Source organism: Mustela nigripes, chromosome 8 (assembly GCF_022355385.1).
Source record: "Mustela nigripes isolate SB6536 chromosome 8, MUSNIG.SB6536, whole genome shotgun sequence".
Lineage (NCBI taxonomy): Eukaryota > Metazoa > Chordata > Mammalia > Carnivora > Mustelidae > Mustela > Mustela nigripes.
Window position 1 is genome coordinate 17,702,951 of NC_081564.1, and position 22,414 is coordinate 17,725,364.

At 45.6% G+C, this 22,414-nt stretch overlaps 1 protein-coding gene across 6 annotated transcripts in view; it reads left to right on the top strand.

The window, feature by feature from the left end:
- The first annotated feature begins 269 nt into the window (after positions 1–269).
- The window catches only part of UBE3B (ubiquitin protein ligase E3B), a 53,147-nt gene continuing 31,002 nt past the window's right edge, over positions 270–22,414 (top strand). Inside the window, exons 1-13 of one of the 6 annotated variants that reach the window (XM_059408639.1) lie at positions 270–449; positions 3,597–3,699; positions 5,730–5,911; positions 6,061–6,181; positions 7,532–7,591; positions 8,019–8,123; positions 9,618–9,714; positions 11,016–11,101; positions 12,002–12,084; positions 18,524–18,629; positions 18,930–19,050; positions 19,992–20,169; positions 21,767–21,930. In XM_059408639.1, the coding sequence (XP_059264622.1) occupies positions 5,751–5,911; positions 6,061–6,181; positions 7,532–7,591; positions 8,019–8,123; positions 9,618–9,714; positions 11,016–11,101; positions 12,002–12,084; positions 18,524–18,629; positions 18,930–19,050; positions 19,992–20,169; positions 21,767–21,930 (1,282 nt within the window). In that variant the 5' untranslated portion in view covers positions 270–449; positions 3,597–3,699; positions 5,730–5,750. Of the gene's footprint in view, positions 450–3,596; positions 3,700–5,729; positions 5,912–6,060; positions 6,182–7,531; positions 7,592–8,018; positions 8,124–9,617; positions 9,715–11,015; positions 11,102–12,001; positions 12,085–18,523; positions 18,630–18,929; positions 19,051–19,991; positions 20,170–21,766; positions 21,931–22,414 lie in introns of those variants that run through there. The other 5 variants (XM_059408638.1, XM_059408640.1, XM_059408641.1 and 2 more) reach the window with 5 other exon arrangements.

Consider the following 22,414-nt stretch of genomic DNA (forward strand, 5'->3'; position numbering starts at 1 on the left):
GCGGGAACTTCCGCTGCCGCAGCCAGCTTCCGCCCCGCAGAGGGTTCCTTCTTAAAGAGTCCGTCGTGAGCCTGCACATCGGCTGCGTTCCCTCCAGTCTCTGTGGCTGGAGTGGATTGCATCTCGGCTGGATCAAGAATTAACCCGCTCTTGAATGGTCCGCCTCTTTTCACCTTCCAAGGAGGAGGGAAAGATGCAGAGAGATCGTCCTTCCCGGGTACAGAAGCTCTGCGGAACTGTCGTTTACCGGAACTGGATAGTTGCTTCCCAGCGGAGCTCTGAGAGCGGACACCCCGGGGCAAGATGGCGGTCGATCCTCTGCCGCTGCCCCGGGTCTGGCTAAACCCGAAGGTATTGGGCTGAGACGGCGGTAGCTGCGGCCCCGACCCCGAGCGAGGGGGCTACGAGCGGATAAAGGTCCACGGCCTGCGGGTAGCGAGTGGGAACAGGTTGTGGGTTCTCCTGGGGGGGGGGGCTTTGGGGGAGATGGCCCTTCGGCCGGGTCCCTGCCTCCCCAAGTAGGAGGGCAGGTGTTGGGGACTGGCTTTCGTGTTCCGAGGGGCGGGGGTGCGGAGAAATTTCTTCGTAGCCGTTTCCACCCTTTTTCATCTCTGGGAAGTATAGACAGAGTACTGCTGGGTGAAAAAGATTTGTTATCATGGTTGTTGATCCTGAGGAAAGATGCTGGGCTCCAGAGTCACCCAAACCGGAGTTCAAGTCCTATTCATTCGCTGTATGACCTTGAGTGAATCCCTCACCCCTCTGAGCTTCGCATTCTTGCTCTGTAAAATGGAGTAATTAGCTCGTTTCATAGAGGAGGTTGTGTAATACAGGTTTTAGTGTCTGACACTCCGCTCTCTCAGTAGAGACAGCTGGTGTAAATGATTTCAATAAGAAAAACTTGGTCGTAATCGGACTCTAACAGCCCTAGCGGCAGCCTTGCATTCTCAGCTTTTCTTTGCTGCCCTGTGAGCAACGGAGTCCCTTGGGTCTTTTCGGTTAGAAAAGTGGCTTCAAATTCGGGAGTCTAGTGACTTCTAAAAACTCATGTCCACTCTACATTTCATTTTCTCTGTGGGAGGGTAGGATTGATAATACCGTGCACCTAGATAGGCTGTACCCTTCAATAAATGATAGCTGTTATTCTTCACAGTCTGAGTCCTGTTGCCTATTTAAAAATTGTATCACTGAGACCTGGAAGAGCCGTTGAAAAGACAAAGTTAGTTAAATAGCTGTACAGTGTTTGATACACGATCTGCCCTTAACAAATGGTGGTGGTCACTAAACTTGGCTGCCCAGCTCTTCCACCATAGGAGGAAAATCCTCCTGGGCTCAGACAGTTGATGTTTATGATGCTTCACCTTTGGTTGATACCCTCTGGACTTTTTCATAATTATCCAGGAAACTGACCACATCCAGGGAAGACTGATTTTGAGCAGATACCATGGGAATATAGAAGTAGAAAAGCATCTGAGTCCAGTCTCTTAGTATTAAAATCTTGGCTCTGCCCCTTTCTAAATGTCTAACATGGACTATGGGACATAACTAAATGATCTCACACGGTTGCTGGCTTATGATATAGAAGGGACATGACACATAATGGATATTTAATCAACTTATTTTCCTTTTTGCTTTTTAAATAATCGTGGTTATCACCAACCTCTTATGTTCCTAATTTTCCACATATATCATTTTTTCCCTAACTGGATGGTAAGCTTTTTGGATTTTTTTTTTTGGCTTGTTTTTTAAGTGTAGGTGATAACAGTAAAGCTCAGTTACATGCTATCTACTTTCAAATACTCCTTGTTAAAATCTTCCCACTCTAATCCTAATCAGAGTGTCGTGTTGACTAGGTCAAAATAGAAGAAGTGTAAATATTTCAATTCTTTTAGCACCCATAGGAGGTAGGTACTATTGTCCTCAATTTACAGATAAAGTAACTGAGGTATAGAGAGGATAAGCAATTTGGCCAAATGAGGTAGAATCAGAGTAAGAAAGAACCAAGGGTATTTTGACTCAGGTTTTTTTTTTTTTTTTTTCCTATTACGTACAGCCTTTTTTTGATTGTGTCAAAGTTTGTGTAATCCTTCATTACAGTCACTTTGAGTAAGTATTTAAAGACTTCATAATGTATTTTATTTGTTTGATGAACTTGTAGATTCTAGGCAGATAGAAGAGGTGAATAAGAAGGAGCTAGAAAAGCTGCAAAAGCTCCTCTGCAAGGTTCCCTGGGAGAAGTGAAAGTTTTGAGATAGTCTTACAGCTACTTTGTCACAGTTTGCCTATGCATCCTCCTGTTTTTCCATTGAGAAGAGGCTCCCTGTCCCCCACCCCCAAATGAGGAGCTTTCTACATGTTAAGGAATGATCATACCATTGTGCTCACGGGTAGGGCCCTCTCTTGTGCAGCTCTCAGAAGCTTGAAGCTGTTACCCAATCTAAACAGGGTCATAGCCCAAATGATAGGACTGGTGAATCTTATTGTACCCAGGGATAGGACAAAATTTAATGGGTGAGAAATGTAGTGGTCCCAGCCTTATTTCCTACCCAAAGAACCTGAGTGTGCAGATGAGAGCCTCTACCGAAGTTTTGTTTTAAGATTTTATTTATTTGAGAGAGGGTGAGGGAGGACAAGCAGGGGAAGGGGCAGAGGGAGAAGCAGACTCCCCACTGAGCAGGGTGCCCCGACTCCGATGCGAGGCCAGATCCCAGGCCCCCCAGAATAGTAACCCGAGGCAAAGCAGACACTCAAATCGGCTGACCCACCCAGGCGCCCCTACTGAAGAGCTGGGAAACAAACAAACAAAATAAAACTCGTGTCTGTAAAGATAATGCATTGATTACTGTTGACTGCACACCATCAGCCACCATGACAGGTATTTGACATACATGATCTCATTTGGTTGTCCTTAGCCTCCACCATTACAGAGATGAAGGCAGAAAGCCTCTGAGGCATCTCTCTCCAGCACCTGGCAGAGCTGGGGACCAGCTCCAGCTCTGTTACTCCAAAGTGGGTGTGCTTCTCAGTGCCATGCTGCCTCATCATGTGTGTTCTGCAGAAAATTTAGAAAACAGCCTGGTTAAGGAAGCAGAACTTCCTGTAATCCCTCTGCCTCAAAACAACTGCCCTCAACTTGTTGGTGTGTTTCTTTTTCCCAGCTTTGTGCCTCTGTGTGCACATGCATTTTTCTTTTTCATTATGTAACTGGGATCATATGGATCCACAGCCAGCTCTTTTTTCATTTCTCCAGCATAAACATTTTTCTTATGGTTAAAAAATCTCAAACATAATTTTCAATGGCTGTTTAACATTCCCTTCTCCTGTTCTTGCTTACTGTCAAAAAGCAAGTACAGCTTTCATTCAGCTTCTCTGGGCTTGTTTTCAGTCTATTCCCTTTAGGCTGAAGGCCTGGGGTGATATCAGACATTAAATAAAAAGGACACTAGTGTTTAAACACTAGTTTAGTGTTTCAAACCAGAGGTATTTTTTTAAATTATTTTATTTGGTGAGGAAGTTATAGGATGCCCTATCTATAACACTTAATCCTGAATCTGGATTTTTTTTTTTTCCTTTTTTTTTCCTTTTCCTTTTGCCAGAAAAGACAAGCTCCTCTGAAGCAAGAAGCTGCCCTCAGTTGTGAGTCCTTGACAACATCACTAATGATTACCTGGCATTTCTGTATCACAGGCAGGTCCTCAGGTGAGCTCTCCAGGCTTCTTTTTTTTTTTTTTTTAAGATTTTATTTATTTATTTGACAGAGAGAAATCACAAGCAGGCAGAGAGGCAGGCAGAGAGAGAGAGAGGAGGAAGCAGGCTCCCCGCTGAGCAGAGAGCCCGATGCAGGACTCGATCCCAGGACCCTGAGATCATGACCTGAGCCGAAGGCAGCGGCTTAACCCACTGAGCCACCCAGGCGCCCGCTCTCCAGGCTTCTGCTGGGCAGAGAGAGCAAGTGATTCAGAAGAGTGTTATCTTTTCCTCCTCTGCCTTCTTCCCCTCCCTCCTGTGATCAGGTCGGCTTTGTTTATTTGTTTTGACAGTTATTGATGAGAGATCCATGTATTGGGAAAGCCTTGTTTAATAGATGTGAATTACTGTCGAAAAGGGACCACTGAGACCCCTCACTAGGTTGATCTGGCAGGAGCCCTGAATGAGCTTTTTATTTATTTATTTATTTATTTATTTTTAAGATTTTATTTATTTGTTTGACCAACAGAGATCACAAGTAGGCAGAGAGGCAGGCTCCCCGCTGAGCAGAGAGCCTAATGTGAGGCTCTATCCCAGGGCCCTGGGATCATGACCTGAGCCAAAGGCAGAGGCTTTAACCCACTGAGCCACCCAGGTGCCCCAAGCTTTTTATTCTTTTTTTTTTTTTTTTTTTAAGATTTATTTATTTATTTGACAGAGAGAAATCACAAGTAGACAGAGAGGCAGCCAGAGAGAGAGAAAGGGAAGCAGGCTCCCTGCTGAGCAGAGAGCCGGATGCGGGACTCGATCCCAGGATCATGACCTGAGCCAAAGGCAACGGCTTAATCCACTGAGCCACCCAGGCGCCCCCAAGCTTTTTATTCTTGATGGTGTTTTCACCTGGGCACTGCTTTGAGGGAGGTAGCACAGCAAAGAGATTGTTTCCCAGGGAGGTATGGATTTCTGAGTAATCCATTTCAGTCGTTTTGTCAGCTGGGCTGATTATATATTTGGGACAGAATGACAGTTTTCGAGCCTCCAAAGAAAACCTCTCAATGTGGGAGCCTCCATGGACCAGTGTTGTGTACGCTAGGCTGATAGCCAAACCTACCACTTTGGGAAAAGACAGTTACTGGTGACTTAGATAAAAATGTAATGGATATTGGTGAGTGCTGTGAAGTGTGTAAACCTGGCGATTCACAGACCTGTACCCCTGGGGATAAAAATATATGTTTATAAAAAATTAAAAATTTAAAAAAAAAATGTAATGGATAATTGAGAAGCTCTGTCCAAATCATGACAGTCAGTCGATGGCAGAGTTCTGGCCCAGAGTCTTCATCAGTCCATGGCAAGATGGGATCAGTAAGGATGGCAGAATAAATTGTACATAAAAACAAATACATTCAATTTAACAGATTGTTTTGCGTTCTGGAATCACAATCTGCAAGCTTTTTTAGCATTAAAATGACCCTTTGTCCAGAAAGATTAAAGGTTTCTTTTGTGGTGGGCACAAAATAAGTGCCAGTAAATATTTGTCGAGTGAATGGCTGAATGAAATAATGACAGTAAATAATTGTTTGATTTTTTTTTTCTTTTCCCCTTCCAAGTCTTAACTTGGCAAAAATAAATTTGACTGCTCAGTGTTAGACTGTTTCAGAGAATTCGATTATCTAGGAACCTTTGACCTGGAGGATGCCTGGTTTGCATTAGAGCGTTATGGATGGAATTGATTCATGCCTTGTTCATCTGTTAAACGATTACAGAGCCCATACCCTATGGCAGATGCTGTGCTCTTTCTTTTAAGCAGATGTAATTATTTAATACAGGAAAGAGCATGGTTGGTCTAGATGAGTTGCATGAAAAGAGCCAGTAGGAAGTTGGGACTTGTGCCAGGAGAGCTATTAGCCTTTTTGGAGAATACAGAAAGGTCCCAAGTAGCTCTCTGTTGCCCCAGTGCCTGCCCACCCTTGGCTCCGGAGCCCCTTCCTGTGCGTGTGTTTCCTATAATGGCCTACAGAGGCCGCTCACCATTTTCCCCACAGGGTTTGTGCAAGTTTGCAAACATGTTCACCGTTTCTCAGACCTCGAGAGCATGGTTCATTGATAGGGCCCGTCAGGCCCGAGAGGAAAGGCTCGTGCAGAAGGAGCGGGAACGGGCAGCTGTTGAGATTCAGGCCCATGTTCGGAGTTTCCTGTGTCGGAGCCGGCTGCAGAGAGAAATCAGGTGGGTGCCAAGGGCTCAGCACATTCTCCCTTGCTCCCAATTAATAGCAAGAAAAGATGGTGTTTTCTCTTACAGTTCTTGAAAAGTCTTCCAGCTGCTGTGAGCTAATATAAAATGTCTTTTTTTTTTTCTTATCCTTCCCTCCCCAGGAGAGAGATTGATGAGTTTTTTAAAGCAGATGATGCTGAGTTCAGTAAAAAAAGTGCACTTTGTATTTTTAAGATTGCCAGGAAACTGCTGTTCCTGTTCAGAATTAAAGAGGATAATGAGGTAAAATAATAATAGTGAACACTCTGCTTACCCATTGGCCAGATCTTTTTAAAGTATTTTATAAATACTAATTCATTTAGCCCTTACAGCGAGACCATGAAGATAAACTCTGGGATTGCCACATCCTGCCCTTTCTGTGCTCTTAGGATGTGTTTTGTGGGCATTGTGGTCAGTGCTTCTGAGAATCATCACTGTTCTTTTTCACATTAAGTATGATAAGCCCTTGGAGTCAGATGTAAACTGGGAGCCAGGCAGGTTAGGAAAATGTGTGAAAGAAGCCATTTACAAAACAACAGAATTCCTAGTGAGCAGTAGCCAGAAGGGAGGTGATGGTGATGGGGGATGGTGAGGACATTAGAGGGAGCGATGGGGTCTAAGGCATGCCCACTCAAGGTGGGTAGCCACTCTGGGGCTGCAGCCAGTGGTGGACTGCTACTCTCCTTTGAAGAGGAGGTACTGGAGATCCTGTGCCTGCTTGTAAGAATTGGTAGCTAATTTGAAATTCCTTTCAAATCCTATAAACCAAACAAAATGTTCTGGTTGCACCTTTGGCATTAGAGTGATCAGCCCAGAGCAGCAAGTTGTCTGTTCCAGTACACCCGATAGCATTGAGGAGTGCCTCTGTGCTCCCAGGGGTTAGGCATTCATTACTGCAAAGCATTCCATTGTGCCAGACCCTCCTGAAGGTACTGGGGGCCCGGAAGGAAACAAGATGGGCAACGTCTCTAACCCCGTGGAGCCTGTAGCCTAGAGAGAGGCAAAAGTATGCTGGCAGTGGACACACAGACACATAGATGAGGACAGACAGGTGAAGTGAGGTGACCACTGTTGACAGAGGAAACTATAGCTCTGGGTGATGAGGTGGCGGCCCTGGACCACAGCACTTTTGAGGGTGGATCCAGGGTTGGTATAGACAGTGTCATTTAGTTTCCACTTTCCTTCCTTTTGCATTTCAAGAGAAAAGTGATGATGTGACAGTTTGTGAGGCAGAAGTCTCTGTCCGTGGTGCTTACAGAATGGCCCCTGGGAGAGCTCCACTCGGGCGGCAGATGCCAGTCTGCAAAAGTGCAGGCCCAGATTGCCAGGTTGATTTCATTTTTGCAAAGGAGCCCCAGTCTAAAACGCACGTGTCAGGCTCATCCAGCCTGTGGGCCACCAGGCTGAGAGCCTTTCATTAGCCTCTCCGATCGTGTTTTTGTATCTGTGAGAGGGAATTCAATATGATCACACATGTGAGTCCCCTGGCACCATGTGAGTGCCTACATGTGACAGGTGCCCATGGGACTCCTGCCTTTTTCCCATCTCAGCATTGGTTGTGGAGTGTATAACCCCCACTCTGCCTCTTTGCAGAGATTCGAGAAGTTGTGTCGCTACATCCTGAGCAGCATGGATGCTGAGAATGAGCCCAAGGTAAGCGGGATGGGAGGTAGGAAGTCTCCCAAAAGCTCTCAGGCCAGTCTCTTGGCTTTAAAGATCCCTGCTGAATTTGGATTTTGTTGGGTGTGGCTTTGCATAGGCACACAGAGCCCTGTATGTCAGTAACAGCTCGAAACATTAACGAACTGTAACTGATTTTTTTTTTTTTTTTTTAAGTCTCTTCATTATCCAAGAGCTATGGTCTGCTCTTACCGCTTACTCAAGATACCAAATTCCCTTCCTAGGCTATTCTATCCCTGGGTTTAGTGTTAAAATAAATCCTACTCGCTGCTTATTCACCTGTTCATCTCCATTGCCTTCTCCGGCACTGGAGCTAGCAAACGGGTCCCCTTCCAGTAGCTACAACATATGTGTTTTGGTCTCCATGCCTGCCCATTACATTTCTCTCGCCTGCTTGTAGGTGTGGTATGTGTCCCTGGCCCTTTCCAAGGATCTCACCCTCCTGTGGATTAAACAGATCAAACACATTCTTTGGTGTTGCTGTGAGTTTCTTGAGCAGCTCAAGGTAAAAACAAAACAAGACACCTGTGAATATACCCTCTTACTGGAGGCCTTTAGTACATGTTTTGAGAGTCCTCGTGATTCCTTCATAGGTTATTCCGTTGAAAGTTTGTCTGAGTCAATTAAGAAATTATTAGAGCCCTTGTTCTGAAAGAGAGTGAGTTAGATCCTGTTATCAGAATGAGCCTTTCTTTTCTGTGCAATATTTTGACCATTGGCCTGCGCTTACTACAGTCTCCGATCCCTGGAAATCTGTTGGCTTTCTTTCTGTTCTTTTGACACAACAGATAATTTATTGCTTATATTACTGTATCAGTCAGGCCTTTTGTTGCAAGTGCAGATAGCAGACATCAGTGCAGCCAGTAATACATACAAGCTAAGTGAGAAAGAGACCATCTTTGATAGAATATTCTCTGTAGCATGGCAGCCAGGGATGACCAGAACCAGGAGCTTCTAGGGTTCTCTTTACCCTTTTCTCTCATCCCTGCTCCCTTTCGAAATCGTGGTAGCCAGCAGTTCTGACCTCACATCCTTACCCTGTCTTGACCACAAGAAAAGTGAGGACTCCCCCATTGGTTTAGAAATCTGGGAGGACTGATAAAGGCACCCTGAGAACCTGATCTCAACCTTGAGCTAGTTGCAGTGGCAAGAAGGATGGGGTACTGCCACTGGCCCTTCCTGGTCCTGTACTCACACTTGTGTTAGGAGAATGTGGGCAAGGGTGTGAGTCGTTGGAAACAGCAGACATTTTCACTTTGCACAATGGGGGGAGAGGTTTCAGGGACAGAGGCTTAGCAGTGACTCAGGTCGTAGCTGAGTGATAGAGTAGAGGTCCCCAGAGCCCCCAGTGATCGGTTCCTAGCCCTCTCCCTCAAGGCACTTGTGAATGACTCACTCAGCCTTGACCTGGCAACAAGCATGAATTGTGGTTATAATAATAGCCAGTATTCTATGGAGTTACCTGTGTGCCGGGCACTGTTCTTAGTGCTTTATATACTTTAATCCATTCATTTCTAACAACAAGTTATGGAGAAAGCAGTGGTCCTACTCCTTTGTCAGCAGCCAAGGAAACGAGTACAGAGAGGGTAAGCAACTTGGCCTAAATAAATCACTCAGCTAGGAAGTGGTAAAGCTAGCCATCTGAGCCCAGAGTCCCTGTTGTATTCAGCTGGATTTCTGCATTGCAGCTTCAGTGTACACGCATGCATACATGTCTGCGTACGAACATACACAGCAAGCTAGCTCCAGTCAGCCTGTTTTCCAAGAATTCTCTTCTCCGTTCCCAAGAGCACTTCAGATTCCATGCTTGAGCACTAGTGTGCCAGCATCTCTGTCCATTAATTCCCAAAGGGGTCGCTTCCCAGGAGGAAAGGGATAAACTCGGACAGTCCTGACTCCCTTCGGAGGCCAGTCTGCATCCAGGCCGGTTGTGCATGGATGCTTGGCTGTGGGAGACGGGAGGGCTTGTGTCTCATCTCAGTTTTTTTATTGTTTCCAGCCCGAAATTTTACAGGACTCCAGACTCATCACGCTGTACCTCACGATGCTCGTCACCTTCACAGACACTTCAACATGGAAAATTCTCCGCGGGAAAGGTCTGTGGGACTTGCTACAAAACCTTTCCCACGTGGCATTTGCATAGTGAGCCTGGGGAACTTTTACCTTCTTAAGAAGCATGTTTGCTGCCATAGGTCTCAGGGAGAGACCTAAAACCCTACAAATGAAGATGCCCTTGGCACTTCCATCAGATGGTGTTTGCAGTATCCAGAATTTGTTCAGTGTTCTAATAATTTCTCCTCTCTTTGCATTTATATTCAAAGGCTTGGTCCCTCTAATCTCGTTTTTGAAAACTCCCCTAGCATCTCAGTCTCCAATTAACAATATTTGCATGACCTTGTCATTCACATCAGGATCACTAAGAGCAAATAATTCTGTTTTGCCCGTGAACTTTGTGTCTTGAAGCTGCCTCCTTTTCCCCAGAGGGTGGGCTGAGCCTTACGTGTTTTGTATATTCACTTCATCCTTCCGTTCGGCTAATAGCCTTATCGGTGCCAGATACCATGCAGGCGCCAGAGAGACCGAGAAGATCGCTGCCCTCAAGGGGGTTTAGGAGCCAAACAACTGTGTGTCTGCCCTTCCTCACAACTCTGGGGAGACTGGTGAGGAGGACGGACCCCAAAGGGAAGTCACGGACCTGTGACCATATGTGCAAATAAGCAGACTGTACCTGTGAACATATACATGTGGCCAGGGGTGCTTGGAAGGAGTGCTACAAGAGGGGAGAGCGTTCAGTGGGTCAGGGAGGACCTGCCTTACTACTGTGTCTGGGGCTCAGGCTCCCCTGCAGGAGCCATGTCTGAGCTAGGAGCTGGAGGGAGGGTTAGCGTTCAGAGCCAAGGGGAGGGATAACACCTTGAGAGCCGAGGCAACTGTATGTGCAGAGGCTCCCAGCCAGGAAGGAGGGGTAATTTTAAAGCAGGGGAGTTGGTGGGTGGTTTAACACTGGGTGAGTTCTGTCCTTGAGTTCCAGAGAGCTCTGTCCCGGTGCAGGGAGAAGGCAGCCACAGAGAGCAGAGGGTGCCGGGCCCTCAGAGGGAATTAGGAAGGGTGCTACAGGCCCTCTGTGTTACCTCTGGCCAGGGAAATGATAGGACTCCTCGCCTAAGAGGGGACACCTGAGCTGGACCTTCTGGGAGAGAGAATTCTGGCAATTGGTCTCTCCCTGTACATTGGGACCAAACCAAAGATGGGAGTAGGAAAGCAAGCCAGAGAAAATCTACTTTCCACTTCCTTTGTGGCCTCGGGCCTGGGCCGTGATGTTCTGTCCCACGTATAAACGGTTCACAGTAAGGCCAGTGCCTTTCTTCTCAGACTTTTTTTCTTTTTGTTCATTTAGGGGAGAGTCTTCGGCCAGCCATGAACCACATTTGTGCAAACATCATGGGACATCTCAACCAGCGTGGGTTTTATTCTGTGCTGCAGGTTTGTGACCCCATGCCTTATCATGGGACCTTGTTCTTCCCTACCTGAACTTGGATTTTTACGACTGATTTCTTTGGCCTATCTGGTGCCTTCCCCACAGAAACCTTTTTGCAAGAGGAGTTTAAGGCCTGGCATCCTGTCCCTTCCCCTGCCTTGAGTTTGTGTCAGGTTTGTGTCAGGGGAGGACAGTGGCCCTGGGATCCCTCTATTGTGCTCCATCTTTGGCTCCAGGAATAACCCAGTCACTTGACATTTAAAATCGGGAACGACACCTCAGGGCTTGGTTCCCTTGGGTTCCTTCTTGGGTGGTGTCTGGAATTACTTTTCTTGCTGTGTCCTCAAACACCTTCTGTCCACACTGCGCTTTACTGTGCCAGCTCACACCCCCAGGGAATTGTCAGAACTCTAACCACTGTTTAAAAACACTTTGGGATTGTTGAGTTTAAGAAGTAGCATTGATCTAGCCCTTCCTTCTGCCTGGTACTGAGATGGGCCGGCTCCTTCCTGATTGGGTTGCCTTTTCTCCTCACACAAATCCTGTGAGCTGGCTTACTGGCCAGAAGTGGTATCATCAGCCATTCATCTCCATGAGAGAAGCTTCTGGATCCCAGAATACGGGAAGAACACACAAACGAGATTTAAGTTTGGTATTTTCACTGGCTGTAAACTTTTTTAGCTCTTTATTATTTCAAAATTTTAAATATGATATTGAGAGTTGGTGTGGTGTCATGAAGGCGATAACCCTTAGTTTGCTCTCCCTTCTTTTCAGAAGAATTTTCAGAAAAATTCCAATAGAGTTTTTTATCAGAAGCCCTCATTTTACTTCCACGCTGCTTTTTTACATACATGTGAATATATAATCAGCGTTGTCCCCTGACCAGTTGAAGTGTTCTTTTTCAGGTACTGTTAACCCGTGGCCTGGCGAGACCCCGGCCTTGTCTGTCCAAAGGCACTTTAACTGCAACCTTTTCTCTAGCACTGCGGTAAGTAGCAGACACCGGCTGAGGGGTTGGCACGCTTCGAGAGGCTTGCTTCTCTTGCTTTCCTTTTCTCCTATTCCTTATGTTCAGTTTGGGCTTGCCTGCTTTATCAGAATTCACCGGAAGTGTCATTCTTCAATGGTGACCATCTGTGGCAGCTCTTCTGTCTGTGTCCCTGAGGTTTTGGCATCATGATTCGAAGGAAGCTTTTCAAAGTGAATTGCTTTCCTTGTGCCAAGGGCCCGAGATACAAGCATTTGTCCTTTTGAGCTTTTAATTGATAGAACCCGAGAGCTGGAGGAGGCCCAGCAAAGGGCCAAGCAGAGGGTTAAGAGAGTAGTGTTGTGAACACGGGTTTAAAATGTTCAAATCTAGAGGCCCAGAGAGGAGGTACTGTTTGCCTTCACTTAAGAGATAGAAAATACATAAGAAGCTAACTAGTTCCCTGTGGAAATGATGCCTGCAATTCTGAGAATCATCAGGTACACAGAGCTGGGTCTGTTTGGGTCCGGAACTTTCTTAAGCTGTCAAAAGCAGCACTAACTTGGGGGAAGAGGTTAATAAGGTAACCCAATAACCTTAATCCTCAAGGTAATAATAAACTTAGGGCAGAGGGAGTGTTGTGATCAAATCAGCTTGGTAGTGTGCCCTGCTCTGCCCCCCTTGCTAATCCACAGGGCACTTAACCACGGGAAGCCCTCGACAAGTCTGGCGGTTCAGGAACCTTTGGGCTTGTTTAATCTGATGTTGGCCCAAACCTTCCTGAATGTGCAATAACCTCGCCTGATTTTTCAGTGCTGGAGTGTGTCTGTTAATGGTCCTTTTCTACGGAATACTGTTTTGGAAAATGATCTTCTAGAGGATCAGTTGGCACATTGTTTCTGTAAGAGGCCAGCTTCTACACATTCTTGGTTCTGTGGGCCACACGGTGTCTGTCACAGCCACCCTGCCATTGCAGCACACCGCAGCCTAGACAATACATACCGAAGTGACAAGGGCCTGTGTTTTAATAAAACTGTATTTAGAAAAATATGCGGTGGGCAGAATTTGGTTTGTGAACCATATGTGAGCCACTGGTCAAGACTGTGCTGTCCACTGATCCCCAGGGGCTGTTAGAAATACGTTAGAATTAAGAATTCAGTTCCTTGTTTTGCCATGTTTCAAGTGCTTCCGGGCCACATGTGACTAAGCAGTGATGACCTTACTGGACCACACAAATAAGGAACATTCCCATCATCATGGAAAGTTCTGTTGGACAAGGCTGGTCTAGAACAGCCTGGTCCAATAGAAATATAGTAAGAACTGCATTTAAAAAGTCCAAAAATGGGGCGCCTGGGTGGCTCAGTGGGTTAAGGCCTCTGCCTTCGGCTCAGGTCATGGTTCCAGGGTCCTGCGATCGAGCCCCACATTGGGCTCTCTGCTCGGCAGGGAACCTGCTTCCTTCTCTCTCTCTCTCTGCCTACCTGTGATCTCTATCTGTCAAACAAATAAATAAAAAAATCTTTAAAAAAAAAAAAAAGTCCAAAAAAGGGGAAAATTAAATCTTATGTAATTTTATTACATAATCTATTTTATGTAAACAAGTGTATCTAGAATATAATCATTTCTACATGAAGTCAGTGTTTTTAGATTATTTATTTTAGTTATAAACTTAATAATTTCTTTTCGGGGCACCTGGGTGGCTCAGTGCATTAAAGCTGCTGCCTTCAGCTCAGGTCATGATCCCAGCGTCCTGGGATCAAGCCCCACATCGGGCTTTCTGCTTAGCGGAGAGCCTGCTTCCCCCCACCACCACTGCCTGCCTCTCTGCCTACTTGTGATGTCTCTCAATTAAAAAAAATTAAAACCCATCAAAAAAAAATAATTTCTTTCTTTTCATACTGAGTCTTTGAAACTTGGGGTGGATTTTATACTTACAGCCTATCTGTCGCTGAACTAACCACATTTTAAGTGCTCGGAAACCACACGTGGCCACTGGCTACTGCGTTGGACAGCACGTTTCTAGAGGGGAGATCCTTAAGACAGAGGAGCAAGTGTCAGCCAGTGATGCTATAATTAGTTCAGAGGTAGACCAGGTTATCTAGTAAATTATACCTTCCTCGCAGACCTTGAAAGGAGTTCTATTTAATGAGTCATAGGATGTAGGTAGAAGCAGGTTTTCCAGCCGGAGGCTTCCTGCAACTTCTTTTCCTGAGTCCCCTTCTGGGGCGGCTCATTCCAGTATCACCCACCCTCTGCTCTGTCAGGGACAGCAAAGGGCTGACACATGGATGCCTGAGCTCTGGGGCAGCAGCAGCTCTGCCTCCTCCTCTGTCTCCTGAGAACACAGATCTTTCCTTCTGTTCCAGCGTCCCTCCCCCGCTCCGAGAGGGTAGTAATTCATGGTGTAATTCACCAAGAGGGTCACAGCCAGCTGTTCCAGCATGTTTCTTCTCCCTTAAGAATACAATGGCATCCAGCATTTTAGGTTTTTTCACCCCCTACTATAGACTTATAGTCTATACTCAAGTCTATACTCACTTGTAAAGGCCGGGCTGCTCTAAAGCTCTTTTCTTCAACAGTGCGCCTTTCCCCCCCGCCCCCGAATATCTGTATGTAATTGAAAATGACCAGGAATATCTGTATGTAATTGTAACTGTATGTATCTGTATGTAATTCTAACTGTATCAAAATATCTGTATGTAATTGAAAATGTTATCTCTTTTAAAATGAGATATCTAATGAATTTTTCATACTAGAGTATACTACTGAAAGTCTGCAAAATTATAAATGGTATGTTTAGATATGATCACCAAATCTTATGCTGCAAATAGCTAACATTTATGGGCCACATGATTGTTTTAAGACTTCTGCTCACATTAACTGACTACTCACCATATTCTCCAATCTCAGTTTTATAGGTGAGGAAGCTAAGGCCCAGAGAGGTTAAGCCATGTGCCCCCAGTCACACTGCAGGAAGTGGCAGGCCCAGGAGTTAAACCCAGGCTGCCTGACTCCAGAGCCCATGCTCTCTACTCCTTGTTGTTTACACTTGCCTACTTGCCTCACCTACTGGACACATTTTTTTATTCTAGGTACAATATATGTTGAATTTGAACTTTCTCAAATTCTCCTCATTCCATTTATAACCCAGGCCCCGTGTTTGCCCAGGCTTGGTTTCTGTTTTTCCCATGTGCCCGTCCCTCTCCCTGGTTGCAGAATGAGCTCTCTGTTGGTGGGCACTGTGCAGTGAACCTCCCTTGTCCTCTCCTCCCCTGCCCAGGTGCCTACCACTGAGACCCGCATATAAGGTGCACCCTGCTAAATGTACCACTGGCAGGACATTGGTAGGATTTATCACCTGAGGCTTAAGTGCAACAACTACAAGGCTAAAGGAAGATTTTGATGACCTCGTGCTGGGGCTATAGATAACCAGGCATTGAGGGAAATGGGGTGTCTGGTATGTCGGTGTGGTCTTTTGAGACTGGCCTCCTTACAGTCCTGCAGTGCCTCACTCCTGGTCAGTCAGGCAGAGTTACTTAGGGTGGGATCCTAAGTAACTCCTTGGCTCCCCCTTGGAGATGCAGTTGTTCCCTTGTAAGCAGGAAGTGATGAGTTAAAGTTTTGGTGACATCCTCTTGTGGTTTGCTTTTCTTCTGTCTGGGTAATTGCTTAGTCCTGATCCACACTTCTTTCTAACATAGAGAAAGTAATTTAATTCTCTTTTTAAAGAATTCTCTTTTGTCCAAGTCAGCTCAGTGAGTTTAGTTTGGTTGTTCAGCTTCCTTTAGGCAGGTGGTTGACAGAGTCTCTGGTGTTTTGAGCATTTTAGCCATACTAGTTTTCTTGTCCCAAAAATGGTACCCTTGACAGTGAAAGTTTATAATTCAAATTCTGATAGTCTAAGTACTGGTAACATAACTTGCTTGTTGCAAGTATTAGCTAGAAGATAATCAATTTCGTCCTGTAAGTTCTACCTCCTTTTTTTTTTCTTGCATGACCTCTGGTGTTTTTAAAAATAACTTTATTGAATTATAATTCACATATTTTACCTTTCACTCATTTGAAGTATACAGTTCACTGGTTTTTATTTTTTATTATTTTGTAAAAGATTTTATTTATTTATTTGACAGCGAGAGAGGGAATACAAGCAGGGGGAGTAGGAGAGGGAGAAACAGGCTTTCTACCGAGCAGAGAGCCCGATGTGGGGCTCAATCCCAGGACCCTGGAATCATGACCTGAGCCAAAGACAAACGCTTAACGACCGAGCCACCCAGGTGCTCTTACAGATCACAGACTTGTGCAATCATCACCACTGTCTAATTCCAGAAATAAACCCCATAGCCATTACCAGCCACATGCCTTCCCTCCCACTCCCACCCCCTGCCCCCTCCCATGTCCCCAGCAACTACTAATCTATTTAATCTTTGGGATTTGCTTGTTCTAGACGTTTCCCATAAATGGAATCCTACAACGTGCGGTCTTCCATGCCTGGCTTCTTTCACTTTGAACAGTGTGTTTATCCGTGTTGTAGAATGTATCCAGGGGTGCCTGGAATGTATCCAGGGGTGGCTCAGTGGGTTAAGCCTCTGCCTTCGGCTCGGGTCATGGTCTCAGGGTCTTAGGATTGAGCCCCACATCGGGCTTTCTGCTCAGCGGGGGGCATGTTTCCCCGACTCTCTCTGCCTACCTCTCTGCTTACTTGTGATCTCTCTCTCTCTCAAAAAAAAAAAAAAAAAAAATGGAAGAAGAAGAATGCGTCCGTTCTTCATTTTTGCAGCCGAGTAATATTCTGTGGTAGGGACATGCCACATTTGGGTTGTTTCTATTTTTTGGCTATGTTGAGTGGTGCTACTGTGAACATTCATGTGTAGGTTTTTCATGTGGACCTGTTTTTCATTTTGTGTGTATTCCTAGCAGTGTAATTGCTGGATCAGGTGGTAACTCTGTGCTGAACTTTTAGAGGAACTGCCAGACTTTTCCAAAGTGGCCTCACCATCTTACATTCCCACCAGTAATACATGAGGGTTACAGATTCTCCAGGTTCCCACCAACTCTTGTTACCATCTTCATCAAAGCTCTCTTCCTGGGTGTGAGGTGATCCCTTCCTTTTGTTTTGATCCTGCGGTTTGACCCGTAGGCCTGCGATGTTAACCATCTTGTCATGTGCTTAGCAACCATTTGCTCTTCTTTCTTTGGAAGAATGTCTGTTTAATGTCTTTCAAAGAAAAATGTCTTTGCCCTTTATTTAATTGGGTTGTCTTTTGTTGTTGAGTGTATGAGTTCTTTTTATGTTCCAAATGAAAGTCCCTTATCAGGAGATAATTTGCAAATATTTCCTTCCTTTCTGCTGGTTGTCTTTTTACTTTCATGATGGTGTCTTTTGAAGCCAAGAGTTTTAGATTTTGTGGTTTTTAAATTTTTTTTAAGAGTTTTTTCATCCATCTTGAGAGAGAAAGCACATGCACACACAAGCAAGGTGGAGGGGCAGAGGCAGAGTGAGAGGCAGACTCCTGCTTAGCCCGGAGCCCAACTCAGGGCTCCATCCCAGGACGATGGGATCGTGGCCTAAGCCAAAGGTAGACCTTAACCCACTGAGCCACCCTGGCACTCCAGATTTTTGTGATTTTTCTTTTTCCTATGTAAGAAATCATTGTCAAACCAAAGGTCACAAAGATTTACTGCTGTGTTTTCTTCTAAGAGTTTTACAGTTTTAGTTTTAACTAGCATTTAGGTGTATAATCCGTTTTGAGTTAATTTTTATATATGGTGTGCAGTATAAGGATCATTCTCTTATTTTCATAACATTTGTCTTTTTTTCTTTTTATGGAGAACTGCATGCATATTGTATAAAACCTGGATGGAATAGGATAGTATAAGGAAGAAAAAATGTCTCTCATGATTCTGCAACCCAAACATCAACATTTTTTTTTTTAGATCTGTCTTTCTTGGGTTTTTTTCACTTGTATATACTTATGGGCTTATCTGTGTATGTACATATCTAAGTATTATTATCATAATGCATACTTAAAATAAATTGCTTAATTGAAGTGTTAATCGTTGGTGAGTTATCGCATAGTAAACCCGCCTGCATAAGTACCACTCCCCAGCATTGTGCCAGCATTCCAGAAGGTATTTTCCTTCCTCCCGCTTATTATCTCCTCCCTCACCTCCCCTGGACATAGTTCCTTATTCTGTTTTGTTTAAAGTTTATTACAGCATGGATATTCTCTCATGTCAGTAAAACTTGAAAACAGGTATCTGTCTCGTAGCTGTACCCTATGACTATACTGTCCCTGCTTCAGCCAGTCCCCCTGCCGGTGTCCTCATCATCAACCTTTAGTTTTCCCCAGAAGTCCTGTGAAGCAAAATTCCAGGGGAATTGGGGTCATTGGCAGAATGGTTCTTTGGCTCTGGGGTGACTCACAAACCCGTGTGAATAAGGTGATCTGTCTATGTCTAGCCCTGTGATTGCCGCACAATTTTCAGACAATCTGATTCGGCCATTCCTCATCCACGTCATGTCTGTACCTGCTCTTGTGACTCATCTCAGCACAGTGACCCCTGAGGTAAGTGACTCTGTGATGTCCCCCCCGAGTCTGGGTTTGCTTTTCTTCTTAGAAATTAGAGAATAAATGTTTTCTCTGTTAATTTCCACTTCTCCTGAGATTTCTTCTAAGCCAGTAGCCACTGTAGGCACACTCATGTTAGCAGGCCAGAGAGCAAGGTTCCCATCTTTGTTGACTTTCTTCCTGGCCATGGAGAGCACGTCTGGCATCCAAGAGTTGATCTGCAAGCCATCGAGGTCATGCTCTAGTGGGAAATTCCTCCTGTCAGCTCTCACTCTAACCGTCTACAATTGTTTGCAGCGCCTCGCTGTTTTAGAATCTCATGACATGCTTCGTAAGTTCATCACATTTTTAAGAAACGAAGATCGATGCCGTGATGTATGTGAAAGCTTAGAAGGATGCCATACGCTTTGTCTAATGGGTGAGGATCCGTGGCTGGAATTTGACTGTTTTCTGGGTGTCGGGAAAAGTCCAAGTGTGTTTGTTTTTTACTGTTCTGGAGATCATGAGTTGTTTTTAGTAACACTTGGAAGTACTTAAAAGACATATACTCAGGTAGATAAAACAGACACATAAAATAGAAAATCAATGGAAAATATATCAGCCTGGCAACTTAGTTGAGTAACTATAAATGAATGTTGAATTTCGGTGCTTGGCTTCCTGGCAGCCAAGGGAAAAATGAAAATGCGATGAATCACCTGGATAATTCTCCTCTCAAGAAAGGAGGACAGGCCCAGTTCGGGGGTGTTAGATCAGAATAGGGCCTGCATCATCTTTTTAACGTTTTCCTTGTGATTGAAGACAGGACAGGAGCAAATGGAGAGAAGCATTTGAAATCAACAGTGGTACGTAATTCTCATCACTTAGAAGCTATTTTACATAGAAAAAGCTTCTTGTGCAAAATTTTAAGAGAGTTTATGGTGAGAGTCCTCACACGAGGCAATTTAAATAACTTCCATGAGTGTTGAACAGTGATTTCCCAGAACATTCAGATGCCCTTCCAGAGGTCCTTTCTTACACTGACTTGATTTTTATATCTTAGTGTAATAGTGAAGTGTTACTTCACTAAAGATCATACCTCTGTGGTTCTGACATTACGTTACTTCCCGTCATCCTTACCTCAGGAGTGGGGAGCCTTATTCCAGTCTTAGAATTATGAAACAGATTGGAGAGGTGGGTTGAGGGGCACGCAGCTCCTCTGCAGCAGGGCCGAGATTTGAAACCAGGAACCTCTCCGCATGGAGTTTGTTTTTGCACATGGACATGGTTGCAAGAGCCCTGGGCAGAGAGCAGGGCTGTGAAGGTAATGCAGCAGGTCACCTGGCCCTGCCACACTCCGTTTTCTCCACTCTCTGTTTGTAGGAAACCTCCTGCACTTGGGCGCCCTCAGCCCTAGTGTGTTAGAGGAGGAGACAGACGGGTTCGTGAGTTTGCTCACCCAGATGCTGTGCTACTGTCAGAAGTACGTGTCCCAGAAGAAGTCCAACCTGACACACTGGCACCCCGTCCTTGGCTGGTTCTCGCAGTCAGTGGACTACGGGTGAGTCCTGGGGGCAAACTGCTGTCTTTCCTGTCCCCTGCCTGCTTCTCACCACCTCCCCCTTCCTTCCCTCCTTCCAGCTTGTTGTTGTGTTGTCTGTTACAAAAGTAATATATATTTATTGAATAAAATCTGGATAAAACTAAAAGAGAATAAAAACCACCCCATTGTTCCACTACCCTGAGACTACCCATGTGAATATCCCTTCAGTTTCTTTTTTTTTACCTATAAATATCAGCAATTGTTTGGGGGTCATTTTATTTTGTATTTAATTCTTTAGTAAATTGTGAATCTCCTCTGTCAATACTATTTTTTCTTTTTCAATATCGCTTTTCTTGACCCCCTAGACTGTTGTATTTTGGAGATGCTAAAATAAGATACATGATTGAAAGGGGATAGAAGTCACCTCATCCTTTTCAAGAGGTGGAATATCAACTTAAAAATTTTTAATTACAGAACTCAAAAACATTAAAAATGCTAGGCAAGAAGAGAGCAATTAAGATGGCATCATGAGTTTCAACGTGAAACCTGTACCCTTCACTGAGATAAGGCGGGTCTTAGGGGTGAAGGTGGTTGTGGCTCCCAGCTGTTTTTCTGTTCAGATATCTGCCTGGGTTCCTGGAAGCTGCCCTGGAAGCAAAGAATGAGGAGCAGGGAAGGAATTCCCCAGATTGCATCTCTTCCTCATGTCTGAGAGCCATCTAGTTGGAAAGACAAATGACCAGCTGGTGGCAGGCCCTCGTGTGACACCCCAGCCTGAAGAGGATGGAGCATGATGTGACTGGGACACAGGAGGGATAGTATGGGAGGCAGGAGGGGCAGAGGAGCACAGCACTGTGCAGTCTGGTCTGCTCTGGGGGGCTTTAGACAAGCCGCTTTACCCCACTCTCCAGTCCTGAAACACAGGGAAATATTCCCAGTCCCTTGGATAGTGTTGTTTCGAGGATCAAATGAGATAAGGCATGTCAAGGGCCTGCCTCTAGGCTTGGCCCATGCTCGTGGGTGGTGGCTCTTTCTCCTGTGATATTGGGAGCCCACAGGAGCCTTCATGGAATGTGGAGCCGGGAGGTAAAGTAAGCAGATTTCAGGCGTGAGTCTAATGCTGGGGGTACTGTGCGGAGTCGGGGGGAGAGTACTTGAAGGGAAGGAGACTCTTAGGAGGTTGGGGGGTCACAGAGACTTGCAGGTCAGGCCTGTAGTCTAGGTGTGAAGAAGAGGACAGGCAGTACAGCAAGCATCATTTAGCTTTTGTCGACCGGGTGTGAATGGGGTGGGGTCAGGATGAAGAACAGAGCCGGGTGTCTGGGAGGACTGTGCTGTGGGGAGCCTGGGGCTCTGGGTTGAGTAGGAATGCTGTCGGCAGCACAGGAAGCTTGGGAAGGGTGGCAGAGAAGACCAAGAGAGCATTGCCTTATGCATCTACGTCCTTGGTGGCATCTGTGGATCCCACTTTCTTTTTTTTATCCTCTCATTTGCCATGTTGACTGGCAGGCCGTAGCCCAGCCCTCCAAGTGGAAGGCCCACTAGGAGCTGAGTGGGCTGTCGGTGGCCATCCATCAGGTGGAACTGACGTGCCTGGTCTCCTGCTCTCTCCTAGCCTTAACGAGTCCATGCCCTTGATCACCAAGCAGCTGCAGTTCCTGTGGGGTGTTCCTCTGATCCGGATCTTCTTCAGTGACATCTTGAGCAAGAAGCTGCTGGAGAACCAGGAGCCAGCCCATGTGCAGCCAGCATCCCCCCAGAATGTGCTTCCTGTGAAGAGTGAGTGGCTGGGCCGGGGGGGAGCCCATGGGTCTGCTTAGCTCAGGTGCAGCTCCTGCTTTCCCTGTGTGTCTGCTCCCCTCTACTTCTGTGACACTCGACCTTTTCCCACATGGGCTTTAAGATTGCTTCAGGAAAGTTCACATTTAGCAAAAGAGCAACAGAAAACCCTTAGGGCTAGAAAACAAGGACCAGGGAAACAAATAGGTGACCCAGATCACGATTATGTGTAGAGATTATGGATGTTCCTCAGGGCTGCAGTGGGGTCTATGAACTTCCATCTGGCTCAGAATTTCTCTTAGCTAGAATGAAAGGGGATCTGTGGATCTTCTCTTACTCATTAACACAAAGAAAGAAGGCCCATTTCTTAAGGGAAGTGGACCTTTTCTGACTCCCTATTCATGAAAATCTCCCATGTGGGGGTCTGTATGCAGAGGACGCTGGGTCACTGACCGGGCCACCCCCACATTGCCCCTTTGCTTAG